This window comes from Eleutherodactylus coqui, chromosome 8 (assembly GCF_035609145.1).
Source record: "Eleutherodactylus coqui strain aEleCoq1 chromosome 8, aEleCoq1.hap1, whole genome shotgun sequence".
Lineage (NCBI taxonomy): Eukaryota > Metazoa > Chordata > Amphibia > Anura > Eleutherodactylidae > Eleutherodactylus > Eleutherodactylus coqui.
The window spans coordinates 60,813,781-60,829,419 of record NC_089844.1 but is presented as its reverse complement, the minus strand read 5'-3'; the positions used below and the strand labels follow the sequence as shown (position 1 = coordinate 60,829,419).

The window sequence follows — 15,639 nt, the reverse complement described above, 5'->3', positions numbered from 1 at the left end:
CATACCATTGAGAGCCTGATGATATTTTTCAATAATTTTAAGCAATTCGGATCCGGTTGTTTGAACTGAATGAAATATCTGGAGATTACAGAGAAAGAACACTTGTAAAGTCATACATCACAAACTACATAAAACACCAGTAAATAACTAAGAAACAGATTATATTGAACAGAAGTCATGATATACATCTGTAATCGTACAGCAAAATTTGGTGACATAATCAAGAATTATGGAAATATCCAAAATGATATTACTGCAACCCTCCGGTTTCAGCACAAAATTCTGTTCTGGGACCGGAGGGGTTGTTGGCATACTACTTGCAGTTGTTCTTCTCTGCCGTCCCTCCGATTCACAAATTCTGGTCCTTGATTTCAGCCGTCCAAGATGGCCACTGCAATTTTTTATCTACCAAACTGCGCACTGTTCTCTGACTGGCTAGTGCTGACCATGTGAACAGCTCTGGCCAATCAAAAAGCATGTATATTGCACTGGTAATCTAACACTACCAATGCACTGTGAGGATTAGGTAGTCTGAAGATCGCATCCACCTACTCTCTTCGGTCCTGGGATAGAATTTTTGCCCAAAACTACGATATGGAACTGAAAGGTCAGGGAATGTGGAGTCCGGGCAGCGCGGTTTTATACTCACCAGGCGCCCCGTTCCTGCGCTGTGTCTCCGTGAAGTCCGTGCGTGCCAGCTGTGTGACTCTGTGCACATGCTCTCTCTATGTTATGGGGCTCAAAGGCCAGGGCAGGTTCCCAGTAAATACTTTGAGGTAAATTAAAAGTAATATAACATGTCTTTAACAATTAGTTACTTTTTAAATATCTCCCTTACTTCATCAGTATACATTATGTAAGTTCTTGTCAAGTTAAACTAAATGAACTTTTAAGTGTTACTTTTTTGTGGATTTTTTTATGCTTCGTGTTTACGCAAAATCTAAATTTTTCGAAACATGAAAAATGGATGTAAATAGATGAGGAGTAATAATAATAGAATAATAATCTTTATTTGTGTAGCGCCAACTTATTTCACAGCGCTTAAGTGCTGAGCTAAGCTAAAAGCAGTCCCCACCAATGGTTTATAACCCTAAGGTCTCAGGCCCACGTCCATGGCGGACTCTGCCAGTGAAATATCGCTGCGGAGTCCGTCACGGCGCTCCCAAAAGACCCCATACTCACCTCTCCAGATTCGCCGCTCGAATCCCGTCCAGTGATGGGTAATCACGCAATACTTCCGCCCTGCTCACAGCAGAAGTATCGCGTGATGGACGGTTTCCATTGACTACAATGGAAGCTGGCCATGTGTTTTCCCAGGGCAATTAGAGCATGCCACAGTTTCTTTCACGCTGCGGAATTCCGCAGCATGAACATTGAGCTATTAGATTCAATAGAACCTAATAGCTGCGGGATAACACCGCGGATTTCCGCCACGTGAGGCGCGGCAGAAATACGGCTGTGGGAATTAGCCCTAAAAAAAAAAAAAAAAAAGTTAATAAGAATGAGAAGGTTGCTGGGCTATGGTGATTGAGGGGACGACAGCCAGAACTGGCAATCCACTGTAGGGAGAAGCAGGACAATATGTCAATATACATGCAAATGGGACAGATCATAGACCAGCAGACATCAGAAACTGATGGAAAAGTGCTTTTGGAGGACTGCAGAGGTCTCTGCTAGAATAACTTTGTAGAGGGATTCCAAAGAACAAAATCTGGTTTTCAACTAGGATCCCATTATGAACCAATGCATTTACTGCACGGGAGAAGCTGGACGTTCTGCTGCAAAAGGCAAATATCTCAAATTGCTATGCCCTTAAAACCCCTTCCCACTCCATGACGTATAGGTACGTCATGGAGCGGCGGGGTATGTATGCAGAGAGGTCGCTGAACGACCTCTCTGCATACAGCGCGGGCGTCAGCTGTTTAATACAGCTGACACCCGCAGCTATTAACCATTTAAATGCCGCTGTGAATTCTGACAGTGGCATTTAAATCTCCCAAACAATGTTCGGGGGTCCCGCACGGCTCCCCCGCGGTGAAAAGAAGAAGGTGACAGCACTATTTCCCTACCTCCAATTTGGCATCCAGCTCAGCATCTGACGCAACCACATGCTCATCTTCTTTCTTCCCCGTAACCTTGATTAACACTTGTTTTGTTTCCCAGAACTTCTTCTGCATGCGGCTGACCATTGATCGGTCCTCTCCTGCCCATAGCTGCCCGCTGCTGTACATGGAAGAGCTGCGAGGAATCCAAGAATGAATTATATCGTCCTCCCCGGGGAATCTCTTTCTGCTTACGCCAGACCACGGGACGCTGCGCTCAGTTTAGTCTTTCTGATGTCACCAAGTAACCTTCATGAATAAATAAGAACCTCATCAAGTGGCAGATTGTGGTCAGAAGCGGATAAATAAAACATTAAAGCAGTTTATGGTTGTAGTGCAATTTGATCAGGATGCCCAATAAGCTCTCCTAACCGTCTGCTATATCTAGCAATCACCTGGCAGAAGACACAAAGAATATGGATAGTTGCTCAATTCATTTACAAGCTGTGATATAGAATAGATTCCAAGTCGCTGCAGGGTCATCGGATACGCACGGGAGCAGAGGCTTCTAAATAGTTCAAGAAATGGGCATCTAATAACAGATACATTACATAGCAGTTGTGGTTTTATGCCGCAGACATTTAACCCCTTCCTGCTGCAGCCCTTTTGCTTTTTTTTCCCCCATTTTCATTCTGTTCTCCGCACTTTCAAAAAAATCATAACTTTTAATTTTTCCTGCCATATAGCTACACGAGGCTTTGTTTTTTTTTTTCACGGGCTGAGTTGTATTTCTAAATGGTACTTTTTAATATACCATATAAGAAAAAAAAACGTTAAAATTTATAAGTGGAACGAAATGAAAAAAAACCCCACAATTGTGACTTTTTTTTTTAAGGGGGTACGGTGTTCAGAGTGCAGTAAAATCGACATGTTCTCTTTATTTTGTGGATCAATATGATTTATGTGAAATGTATATCGTTTATTTAAGGTAGTACTGCTTAAAAGGATAAAACACTTTTTTAAAATTTTTTTATTTGCTTTTCGTTGCCCTTTTTTGACCCCTTAACTTTTTATCATTGCAGCCATGTGAGGGCTTGTTTTTGCGAGGTGACCTGTAATTTTTATAGGTACCATGTTGGGGTACATCCGACTTTTTGTTTGCTGTTTATTAATTTTTTTCTTCGAGACGCAGCGACCGAAAAAATGTGCACCGCTGCATTTTTTGTCTGAAGGCAATGACCATGTGGGATAATTGGGATTTTTATGGACACAGCAGTTCCAATTTCTAAATCTGTAAAAAAAATTAAAAAAAAGTTTGATGCGACGACTTGGAAAATGTTTTTTTCTTTTTGAACTTTTAATAATTATTTTGTGTAACAATCATTTTTTTGTAATCTTAATATTATTTTACTTTTTTTTTTTTTTAGTCCTCTTAACCCCTTGAGTGGCGGGTTTCCTACCACCCTGTCGTGCCCACCAGGGCAGGTTTTTTAAAATGGTCTAATCATTGAATTTCAACTAATTTTGCAGTTGCGTCTCAAGAGCCATAACTTTTTCATTTTTCCATTGACACGGCCATATTAGGGCTTGTTTTTTGCGGGACAAGTTGTGATTTTTTTAAACAGGGGGGAGGAAAAAAAGAAATGGGGAAAAAAGAAAAAAAGGGGCCATGTCATTAAGGGGTTAAATAATGTATTAACTTCCTTCTCTGGGTCATTACGACGCATGGATACCACATGTGTGATTGTATTTTTGATTTTTTACAAAGTAAAGGGAGACAAGTGTTTTTATTACTTTTTTTAATAATTTTTTTCCTTTTTTTTCTTTTTTTTTTTTTCTTTTGTCCCTTTAGGGGACTTCCACAGGGACCCATCAGGACCCCTGATCACATTCCGGGGGTCCGATGGTGACAGCCCTTTACATGCTGCAGTGACAGCCCTTTACATGCTGCAGTCACATAGACTGCAGCATGTAAGGGGTTAACACAGCAGAGATCGGAGGTTTTCTCTGATCTCTGCTGTAAGAGCTAGTACCTAGCTGTCCTCTGACAGCTAACAACCAGCTCTCCCTGCCACAGAGACCATCTGCTTGCTTCTGACAAGCCGATGGTCTCTATGGCAACCTGTAAACAAACCAGTGCAGGAGATTGCAGGCATATCGGCAATATCTTCTGCTGGTTTTTCAAAGCCCTTGCTTTGTTCTCTGTGGGTCTGTGCAAGCAGAGCACACTGTCACAGCTTGTGGCATTGTGCTCTGCAGCTCCCATAGTGATACATAGCCCGGAAATCTTCCGGGCTATGTTGCTATGAGCAGTAGAGCTCGTCCCGGAAAATTTCCGGGCGTGCCACTCAAGGGGTTAAGGGACTTAAACTTGCGATCGTTTGATTGCTTATACAGTAAAATGCAATACTATACTGTAGTACTATAGTATAGTAATATACTATACCATATACTGGTATATGGTATAGTACATTATAATGCAATACTATATTGTTGCCTTATACTGTGTGCTGACTGGCAATCTATTCGGACATGTCACAGGCACGTCTTAATAGGCAGTCATTCATCGCAGCCATAGGTGCCTTCAGAAGGCCCCAGGCAGACATGACGCTCAGATGGCACCCCGCAACCTCATCGCAAGGAGGCCGTCCAGGGCATCAGAATTCCGATAGAGAAATTTAAATGACACTGTCGGAATGACACTGGCATTTAAAGAGTTAACAGCTGCAATCTGTATTCTAACACCCGACGCAAACAGTACATGCACAGCGCACGTCGGCGAAGGGTTCAAGATGAGGCTACCCTAAGGCAAGCGCTCTTATACCTGGCTTGTTCTCCATTCACTTCCATTGCTGTAAGCAGCACATCAACCAATGACACGGGGAGATGTGCTGCCAACAACAATGGATTTCTCATGTTCTCATTCATCCGCCAATCACTGTCCTCCTTACACAGAGCAATGATTGGGTGAAATACAATCCTAGTGAATACTTGTTTATGATCATTCGCCTGTGTAGAAAGGCCCTTGCGGGGCAGAGGGAACTAAAGGTGCTCATACATATTAGACGAAGGTTAATGAAGGATTTCAACCAATCAATCATTTGTCAGGTGAAATTTGACAAGGACGGATGACCTCTGGAAGAAAGTTGGCTGCTAGCCCTAGTTCATCTGCCAGTCCCAGAAAGATTAATTGTCTGCTATATATAGCAATCGTTAGTTGCACAATTGTAGCAGCCAATCTGGACAAAATGTACATTGTTGCTGTTGCCTCTGAAAAAAAATAGTACACGAGGCGAATATTCAATCATCACCCTATCTAATGTGCATTGCCACCATGATAGAGCGATAACCATCTATGTACAACACCACTGAATGTGTTGATGCTGTATAAATATTGCTGTGTATACTCAGAGAAGAAATTAAACAAGGTAGGCAATAAAGCAGTATAGACAGAATCAGTCGCACGTCTTTCAGTTTTACGTCAGGGTGTAAGTCTCAAATAGTCACCGTTTCAAAGAAGTCTGCATAAGGCCTCCTGTCCACGAGCGATTCTTCATTGCGTTATCCGCAGCAATAATGCGCACGTGGATAACACCTGAAATGCTTTCCACAGGATAACTATGGAAAGCGCAGCCTGATGTAAACGAGTGGAAATCTGACACGATTTTTCGCTCGCATATAAAAGTCCCAGCATGCCACGATTTTCTGCAATGGACCCATCATAAGGATAGGTTCATCGCGGAAAATCACAGTGACTGTAAGTGTTCTCCTGCGGCAGAAATCCGCCCATGGACAGGTGGCCTTAATAATAATAATAATAATAATCTTTATTTGTATAGCGCTAACATATTCCACAGCCTTAGGCCCCCTGTCCACAGGCATTGCGAAGTCCCATGGTGAATCTCCGCCACGGGAGCCGCGGCCTGAGAGCAGGACCCGGCAGATGAATCTCCGCGGTCAGCCTATCTGACAGATAGGCTGACCGCGGAGAATCGCGGCAATTCGCATGCTGTGAATTGCCGGCCGAGAGCAGAGAATCGCAATGATTCTCTGCTTGTGGACACGGGGCCCGCGCTTTCCATAGCAACACTATGGAAAGCTTCAGATGGCATGATTCGCCGGCAATTTACTGCCGGTGAAATCACATCCGTGGACAGGGGGCCTTAATCAGTAGAACAAGCGAACAGAAGCAACTTTGAAATATATCTTCCTATACCCAATTCCCTGCGGCACTGATCATTCTCTCTCTCTCTCTCTTTCTCTCATGCTGCTGCTTCTTCTGAGTCTGTGCTACAGAGAGATAGAGGAGCAGGATCCCCTGTACTTTCATTGTGCAGTGTATGGGAGACATTGTAGTAGCTAGTTTCCACCCACCAGCTAAGAGAGAACTGAGAATTAGAGATACAGTCTACAGAGGAAAATAACTGGTGGTACATGCAGAATGTAAGTCATATACTGGTCAGAAATACTGTTAAATCGGAATGTACATGTTGGCTGATTCTTAATTGTCACCTGAAACAACAATTAAACTTTAAATACCGACCCTGTAGTAAATGAGCGTACTTAGATGGCTATTTGCTGAAAATTAAAAACATGTTCCTCTTTGGTTAGCATTATTGCCTTGTACCATGAGGGTTCGGGATTAACAGTGACATCTGCTATATACATCAGGTATGTTGTTAGCATGGTAAAAGGGCTATGTTTGACAACTCGAACTGATTGCCATTGACTTCACATGATGCCATATCTAATTATTGCTGTACAATTAGATAAAGCAATATGCCCGCTTTCCCATCTGGGTGAACACTGGGTCCAAAAGGTGTTGGAGTATAAACTGTACAGGATAAGATTCTAATAACTAGAGATGAGCAAGCACACTCGCTAAGGCAAATTACTCGAGCGAGTAGTGCCTTATTCGAGTACCTGCCCGCTCGTCTCTAAAGATTCGGGTGCCGGCAGGGGGCGGGGAGCGGCGGGGGAGGACCGGGGGGGGGGGTTGGGGGTAGATATCTCCCTCCCCCCCACAACTCACCTCTCACCCGCGCCGGCAGCCGAATCTTTAGAGACGAGCGGGCAGGTACCCAAATAAGGCAATACTCGCTCGAGTAGTTTGCCTTATTGAGTATGCTCGCTCAACTCTACTAATAACGCATACCTTATATATCTTTATAGTAAGTCCAAAATAATCCACGTCTTGTTACAAGGGGCGAGACGATTTATATTTTTCTTGCCATTGCTCCCTTTTCTTTGCTTGTCCTTGAATTAATACTGCTGGATGGACCTTAAAATGCTGCAGACAAGAATAGAAAGTTACTAAGAAATTCAGTCTAATCTACAATATGGTGATAGTAAGCAAAGCATTCCAGACATCTGATTAAACTGAAGCCTATGGGGAAATATAACTATATATATATAATAAATGGAAATTGTACTCCAAGCAGTTCCCTCTCTGGCTTCCTTTATAAGCCGTGTAATAATTTATGTAATACAGCGAGGAAGCCGCAAAGTACATCAGATTCTCCTTGGCTGTCCTTCAAGCAGTGTTCTGTAGAGCAGAGGGGTCTGAGCTGCAGGTTTATAGGGATTGGTCCACAAAAATAAGTTAGTCCCGGTGCACAGGGTGGGATATAACTAGCTGATCGCTGAGTGTCCAATTGCTGGTACCCCTGCTGCTTGGCAGAACGGGGATCTGGAGCATGCCCGACTAAATGTAGAAAGAGTAGCACATGCACACCACTGTTTCATTCATTAAAGGATGCTTCAGACCCCATTCGTCTGATTGGTGGATGAACCAGTGGTCAAATCCCCAATGATCAGTCATCTGTGGATCTGGAATAACTCCATTTAGTGGGACAACCCCTTTAACTGCCATATAATACAAGCCAAGTCTCCCAGTGTACACTAGCTGACCATGGGAGGGAAGGGGTCCCAGTAATGGACTATCTTGTATCACTTGAGCTTTCAGATTGGCTCATCCAAAATAAAGGACTGATTCATTCCTACTGAATTATCACAGAAAAAGGCATCTACCCCAAAATAACCGGTTAATTAAAAATCCCAAAAAGGAAATTACTAGTATATTGTATTATATGTCAGAAGTGAGCAAATTAATGCCCTGGAATAGCTGGGAAAACCGGATGCTGAGCATGGCTGTCTTGGGCCCTATAGAGCGAGAGATTCTCTTTCCCACAATGTTTGCTAATACCTACTGTTCTATACATTTTTTGTCAGATATGTTACCCTCCGACAGTTTTGGAGGAGCTCTAATCGTTCTGCAGGAAAAGGACACTACAGTTTTGGATAAACAGAGCTTGTTTTACTTTAAGAGGCTGTAGATCCAATTCTACGAACAAGCTTTTGGAGTCACTTCAAAGCTAAGATTTTTAGTTTTAAAATGACACCAAAGAAATGCGAGTAGCACCAATAGAACCGGAGCTGCAGCCGTCTGAAGTGGAGCAGCGAACACTGAATTTACAGCTGTCATTTTCAGTCTGTGTGTGCAGAGCAGAGAGGGAGGAGAGACCAGCCGGCAGCAGGGAAGATCTGTGATCCTCCTCCTCTCCCTGTCCCAGAGAGAGGGGGCGACATGGGTATTAGTGTATCTTGACGCCACCAGGAAGTCCTGGTGGAGTCAAGATTAACAGGGAGTGACGACCCCTGTACCTGATTGGCTGCAGAGTTGGTGAGCCTTCAGGTTCTGGAAGCCCACTAACCTTTCTTTGCAAAAGCATACAGCGGTGGACACTTGCGCCCCACAAGGAGGAACCACAGTCACTGAAGAACCGCAGAATGTCCTGGGCACCTTTCCTCTAAATGCCCGCAGCTTTGGTAGCTGTGAGCGGCGGAGCGCCGTCATCACCAACGTTCCAGCACTTAGGCAGTGCCCGGGACGGGCCTACAGATGCAAAGTGGGAGCGCCGGTCATACAGCAGTGATACAGCAGCGGCCGGCACACACAACTTAAAGCACAAAGGCGGCTGGTGAGACAGAGCCTCCACATGGAACGGCATTGGGGTACCAGCGGTGACCTATTACAGAGCCAGTGGATGCCAACTACCTGACAGCAAAGAGCCCTGCAGGCTTCGGGTGAGGGTAACTTTGCTTCTTTGCCTTAAATTATAAAATGTAAATGCTGGCATGTTACAGGCCAAACATGGCAGCATTTACAGCTACTCATGTCAGCTCTTAGGACCTTCTGCTCTTGACCCTATCGGGAGCTGGGGGTGCGACAGGGGCGTTCCTCCTGTCAAACCCCTAGCTTCCGGTGGCGTCAAAATACACTAATACCGGTGACATGAACTCTTGTTAATACTATCACCTACCCCCCCATCAATCAAAAAGCAGATTTTCTCTCTCACTGTCAGGGGTCTTTTCTCTCAGAAAAGAAGTGAAAAGATGAGCACTTACTCATCTAAAAACTTCTCTACATCAGGGGTCCCCAACTCCAGTCCTCAGGGACCCCAACAGGTCATGTTTTCAGGATATCCTATGGTAAGAACACCTGTAGCAATGTCTGAGGCACCGACAATAATTACATCACCTGTGCAATACTGAGGAAATCCTGAAAACATGACCTGTTGGGGGGCCCGACGGCTGGAGTTGAGAAACACCGATCTACACCATTTAGCTTTGAAGATGCCGCAGTCATTGCTGACCGTGCCATCCGAATGGGGTTTTTTTTCAGAAAAAAACCATTATAAAACTTTTTTCCCGCTTACACAAGGCTTTAAATATTGAAAAAATAAACCATAAAAGTTTACATAATTAGTATCGCCACATCCATAACAACCCGACTAGAAATTCTGTTAGAATAGCTGTTTTCTATTCATCATGCTTTCCCAAAACAGGAATAAAAAGTAATCAAAAAAGTCACATATACCCTAAAATGGTCCCAGTAAAAACTACAAGTTGTCCCACAAAAAACAAGCCTGCTCACAACTCCGGTCTTGGAACGTGGCGCTACACAAAAAGTCTTTTGGAAAAAAAAAAAGTGTTTATATTGTGCAAAGTAGAAAAACAGACTAAAATCTCTATAAGGGTGGATTCAGACAACCGTATATCGGCTCGGTTTTCACGCCGAGCCGATATACGGTGTCCTCATCTGCAGGGGGGCGAGGATGGAAGAGCCAGGAGCAGGAACCGAGCTCCCGCCCCTTGCCATTATTTGCAATGGGAGGGGCGAGGCGGGGGCAGAGCTAAGAGATGAGACTTAGCTCCGCCCCCTCCTATTGCAAATAGTGGCAAGGGGCGGGAGCTCGGTTCCTGCTCCTGGCTCTTCCAGCCTCCCCCCCCCCCCCCCCGCAGACAAGGACACTGTATATCGGCTCGGCGTGAAAACCGTGCCGATATATGGTTGTCTGAATCCACCCTAAGGCCGGTCTTAGGCGACCGGATTTCAATTGCAGAATCCGTGATTTGCGTCCGTACGGAGGAACCGCAGCAAATGGCGTGCATTGAAAGGTAGGTTAAAAAAATAAATAATCGCTTTTTCCTTCACATTCGTAAATTAATTGCGCATTCTGTAATTGGAGGAAAATTGCAACATGTCAATTGTAAATGGGCTGTCTGACCCGCAGCTCATCCACAATTAACATTGCAGATAGGCTGCAGTTACCTGGGTCATCGCCTAGCGACGGCATGGGGAAAACAAAAAAATCTGTGAAAACAAGGACAGTGCGTGCCCGCCGTCATCCGCAGTACAGAAATAGAAGGTACGCGGGGTCACAGTCAGATTCTGCTATGGGATCCTGCATGCGGAATCCGGATCATTCGTGTGAGCGCGGCCTACATTTGGTGTTGTGACCCGCAAAATGGACTTTACATAATACTTATATCGCATAGAAATAATTAAAATGATTTAAAAAAAATGTAATTACTACAAGATATTAAAGGGGATTCTGGGACATTTCTGTTTTCTATTGAGGACCGGACGGTCATTAAAATACGATAGGCAGGAATCCCGCTGATCCCTGGAGCCGCTGCCACTACAGTCAGCGCAGGGGCAGAAAGCGCTCACCACAGCGCCGCGGCCAGGCTGGTATGGCCGATGCAGCGCCCGCTGAATTCAGCGGCCCGGGAATTAGCAGAAAGACCAGCAGGCAAAATTAGATCGATCAATCCATATCACTGCTGCCTCGTGCTGATGGGAGGTCGTAATTTGGATGAACCCTCAGAACCTGCATCCGATTTACAGCAGAAGCTTCCTGTCCGCAGGGGCCAATATTCCTGCAGAACGATTTCATCACCTGCTGGCGGTTCTGAAGGTCGAAGGAGGACAAGGCGCGACTATACCGGGCTAATAAAGGGGCCGCTCAGAGTACTTTGTTGCATTATTGTATCTTTTTACTCTTCAGACATGAAGCTCCAGCATATAACAGCAACAAAGTATCAGTCTGACAATGGCGCTACGCATTATGGTATACGGCGCATTCGCCTGTGAGCTGAAGACACCTGGTGTGATGGCCGCCCCTCAGCTATGAGGGTATATACAGGTATATTCCCCTCCACCCTGGTAATAATGGTGACTGCGCCGAGGGAGGGACAACCTTCCTCCATCACCAGCTGCATCCCTCATCAGTTGCCATGACAACCACCCCGAGTACCAGCAGGGGAATGGTCGGCAGCGTACAGCCAGCAATAAGACATATACAGTTAGAGAAGACGAGAGGGTCTCACCGGCGGGTCTGCGGGCAGCCTCTGCTCATCCGAGAAGACACACCTGTCAGCCGCTGCGGGATGAAGGGGAGCGCGGAGACGCAGAACGCGCATGCGCCGCTGTCCCTAGTCGGCCACCGTCCGCTAACAGGAAGTAGCTGAACTGTAGTCCATAGCAACCGGAATGTAACCCTAAACACTGACGGGAGAACCGGAGGAGGGGGTTCAGAGAAACAAAGGGGGTTCGGGTGTGCATTAATATGTAACTATACAAAAATGAAGACGACGTGTGAGGAAGGCATATTCTGCGGCCTATAATCATTAGCAGCCTACATTTCCTATTAACCCCTTAAGGACACAAACCTTTTTTTCCCCGGTATTTCCAAAAAAAAAAATCCTACCTCTTATTTTTTCTTGAGGTAGCAGCCTGAGGTTTGCTTTTTGCAGAGGCGCATTTATAATGTAATATTTAGATTATTTATACATTATATGGCTCTTATTTTTATGGCATAAACACTGCGGCAAAAATGGCTTTATTATGCGAGTTAGTATGATGTACCACAATAATACGAATCAGCTTTAGGCCTAATGCACACGGGCGGATTTTTGCTGCGGAATCCAATGGCGGGCATCTGCACGCGGGTTCCGCAGCAACGTAGGGTGCAATGCAAAAGTGATTGTTCCACGCACGCGAGCAGAAATCAACTAGCGGAGGAAAAATCGCAGCATGCTCCTTTCTGGAGCATTTTCCGCACGGACGGCTCCCATTGAAGTCAATGAAAGACGTCTGATCTACGGCCTCTCCGGGATGATAATTCCTGAAAGGTCGCCGGACCCACATCATCGCCTAGCGCCGGCACTGGGGAATCTGTACTGCGCATGTGCAACGGCAGGCACATCCGCAGAAGAAAGAAGCCATGGACAGATGTGTAGGGTTACCGGCCGCGGGCGGATTCTGTGAAGGATTCCCCATGTGGAATCTGTGCGTGCCTGTGTGCATTCAGCCTTAGGCCGGGCTCACACGAGCGCAATTACACCACATGTTAGGCGGTGAATGGAGTCCATAAGAAGTACATTTATTTTCATTATACATTCACACTTGCGAATATTTATTGCGTATAATATGTACGCAAAAAGAACGCAGCATGTTCTATTTTGCCACGCATTAAGCGCAGTAGAGCTCATTGTTCTTTATGGGATTGTAATAAACGCTGTATGTACGCAATTGTAAAGTGACAGAGTAGGAAATTTAAATGTAAAAAAAAGAAACCAGGAAGATTGCGCATTACAGCGAGCGGTTTACGCTTCGGTCACGTGAGCCCGGCCTTATATAGCGCGTGCATATTACGCAGCACTTTACATCACATGATATCGGGTTCTGTCTCTATTGGGGCTCACAATCTATATTTCTCTATTTGTATGTTTTGGGGGTAAGGGAGGAAATCGGAGTATTCAGAGGAAACGGACACAAACTCAAAGGTTTTGTCCTTCGTGGGATTTCATCCTAGTGCTGCAGTGACAACAGGCTAATCACTGTACTACTTAAAAAAAATTAAATATATTTTAAAAAATTACTCTCTTGTCGCTTTCTTCTGACTGCCATAACTTTTCATCTTCCATCGGTGAGGCTGTGTGAGGGCTTATTTCTACAGGACCACCTGTGGTTCCTATTGGTGCCATTTTAAAGTGCATACAACTTTTTTATCACTTTTAATTACATTTTTTTTCATGGAGACAGGGTGACCAAAAGAAGCGCAATTCTGGCATTGTGTTTTTTTTCTGATGACGTTCGCTGTGTGGGATACTAGCCTAAATACAGGAACATGTTCTTTTTTTAATTTTAATATCCTTTATTTTTTACAGTTACAATTTTTAAAAAACTTTTTTTAATACTCATAGGGGATTAATCGTTTGATCGCTTATACTATATGCTGCAATACTTCAATATTGCATTATATAGTATCTCTGCATGCATTCTATTAAGACAATCCACAGGCCTGTCGTAATGGGCAGAAAAACATGGCAGCCCTGGACTGCCGTGATAACTCAACGACACCTTGCAATCTCATTGTTAGGGGAGCTTTCAGGATTCCCAAATACCAATCAGGGCATTTAAAGGGTTAACAGACATGATCATTACAGCCAGCAGGCAATGTGTATGGAGCATGCTTGGCATGGATCTATAGAAGGTACAGAGGTCTAACTGAAGGCACACCAGGCTGGCGGTGTGGTGACCTGTCCTCAATCCAAGCCAGTCCTCACTACACCAGATGAGTGTTGTTTCTGTCTTTTTTACCCATAAATACTTCACCAATCAGAGCGCAGACCATTTTTCCCCCTTGATTATATATATCTAGACTACATGCGTCAAACCCAAGAGGGTGAATCCAGCCTGCCACGTCACATTATGTGGCCCGCGACAAGGTCTGGACGCAGAAGGACTGACTCTCCACTTTCCCCGAGGACGCAGCCAGTGCTAGACAGAAGGGGCGGCTCCAGCACATGGAGCAGATGCCATCTTAGATTCTGAGCTCCCGCACGTACTGCCACACCGTTCTGTTCAGTAACTCGCAGGTGGTGGCACAGCGCTGACAGCCCTACCCGGGCACCCTAGCCATTCTCCAAGGTAGGAAGATCAGTGATAGAGAGGTAGAAGGGGAGAAACACCATTATAGTGCAAGAGCTCCACAGCCATGTCAACCCCCAGTGACCACCCACACGGTTTCACATCCTGGGTGTCTGGGCTTTATTCTACAGGGCTGTAAAAACATGCTGGCCCTTTAAAATAAAGTCCCGGGGTTGCGGAGTGTGACAGCTCTCTGCTATTGGCTACCGGAAGCAACCAAGAGCCTGGAGCTGTCATCAGGGGCCGTGGTGTGCAGTCCCCCACTCCTTGCATAAAAGTTTTTAAAAAGTTAGGGTTTGATCTCCCCTCACGGATCCGATCTGTGAGGGGAGACGAAACTACTCACCTTTGGTCTTCGCGATGTCCTGCAAGGACCTTTCCCCGGCTTCGGTGCATGTGTGCCAGCGGTAAATTGACAGCGTGCATGCGCAAAAGACTGGAAATCAAAAATCTTCCTACCGAAGGGGGGCGTAATCGTGTAAAAGTAAAAAAAGTTTTAAAAAAGTTAAAGTTTCATCTCCCTCATGGATCTGATCTGTGAGAGGAGATGAATCTACTTCCATAAGGCCTCTGGCGATGTCTCCCGACGTGATCTTCCTTCACGATCCTTCCCTGGCTTCTGTGTATGCGCCCGCAGGCAAAATGGGAGGAATAGGTGAGTATAGAATTTTTATTTTCTTCTAATGACAGAACACCAAAAGGATTGTTTCCATCTCAGCTTTTTATAGCTAAGAAAACCCAGTACTCTGTCTTGAGCACCTGCTGGAAGGAGCTGAGCACTTCAGCAGAGCGCTGTTTCCATAGTTCTCAGTGAAGTGGAGCTATGGGAACAGTGTAGGGTGCTCGGTTATGTTTCCATAGCTCCCATGGGCTTCAATGAGAGCTACGGAAATAGTGCTTGGCTGAAGCGCTCGGCTCTTTCCGCAGGTTCCGGCTGGGTGGCTACAAAAAGCCGTGATGTGAACAATCCTTTAGGCCACTTTCACACGGGCGACAAAATTGCGCGATTTTTTCTCTTTTACAAGGATCCTTTCATATGGTTTGAGTCGTGTAACAAGTGCTGATTGGTGGGTTTGGCGCTTCTTTACATGCGTTTCACACAGGCCAACTCTGAATTACGGGTAGACAATTATTTGCAAGTCTCATCAACAACACACGCCTGTTCATATGGGGGATGTGCTGCGCAAAATATGAGGTCAGCCGCCAAACAAGCGTTTTCTTGTTCACTGGCTGAAGGGGCGCAGCTTCACACTGCCCAATTATTGGCCAACGATCTTGCCCTAGCCTCGGCCATGTAAAAGGACCTTAGGCCAGTGT

General features: G+C 45.2%; 1 protein-coding gene across 2 annotated transcripts in view; it reads right to left on the bottom strand.

Annotated features, from left to right (window-relative positions):
• ICA1L (islet cell autoantigen 1 like) overlaps positions 1-11,809 on the bottom strand; it is a 40,785-nt gene extending 28,976 nt beyond the window's left edge. Inside the window, exons 1-4 of one of the 2 annotated variants that reach the window (XM_066575696.1) lie at positions 11,718-11,809; positions 7,198-7,332; positions 2,070-2,351; positions 6-78 (exon numbers count right to left, since the gene is read on the bottom strand). In XM_066575696.1, the coding sequence (XP_066431793.1) occupies positions 6-78; positions 2,070-2,231 (235 nt within the window). In that variant the 5' untranslated portion in view covers positions 2,232-2,351; positions 7,198-7,332; positions 11,718-11,809. The remainder of the gene's footprint in view (positions 1-5; positions 79-2,069; positions 2,352-7,197; positions 7,333-11,717) is intronic. The other variant, XM_066575697.1, reaches the window with a different exon arrangement.
• Positions 11,810-15,639: the final 3,830 nt, after the last annotated feature.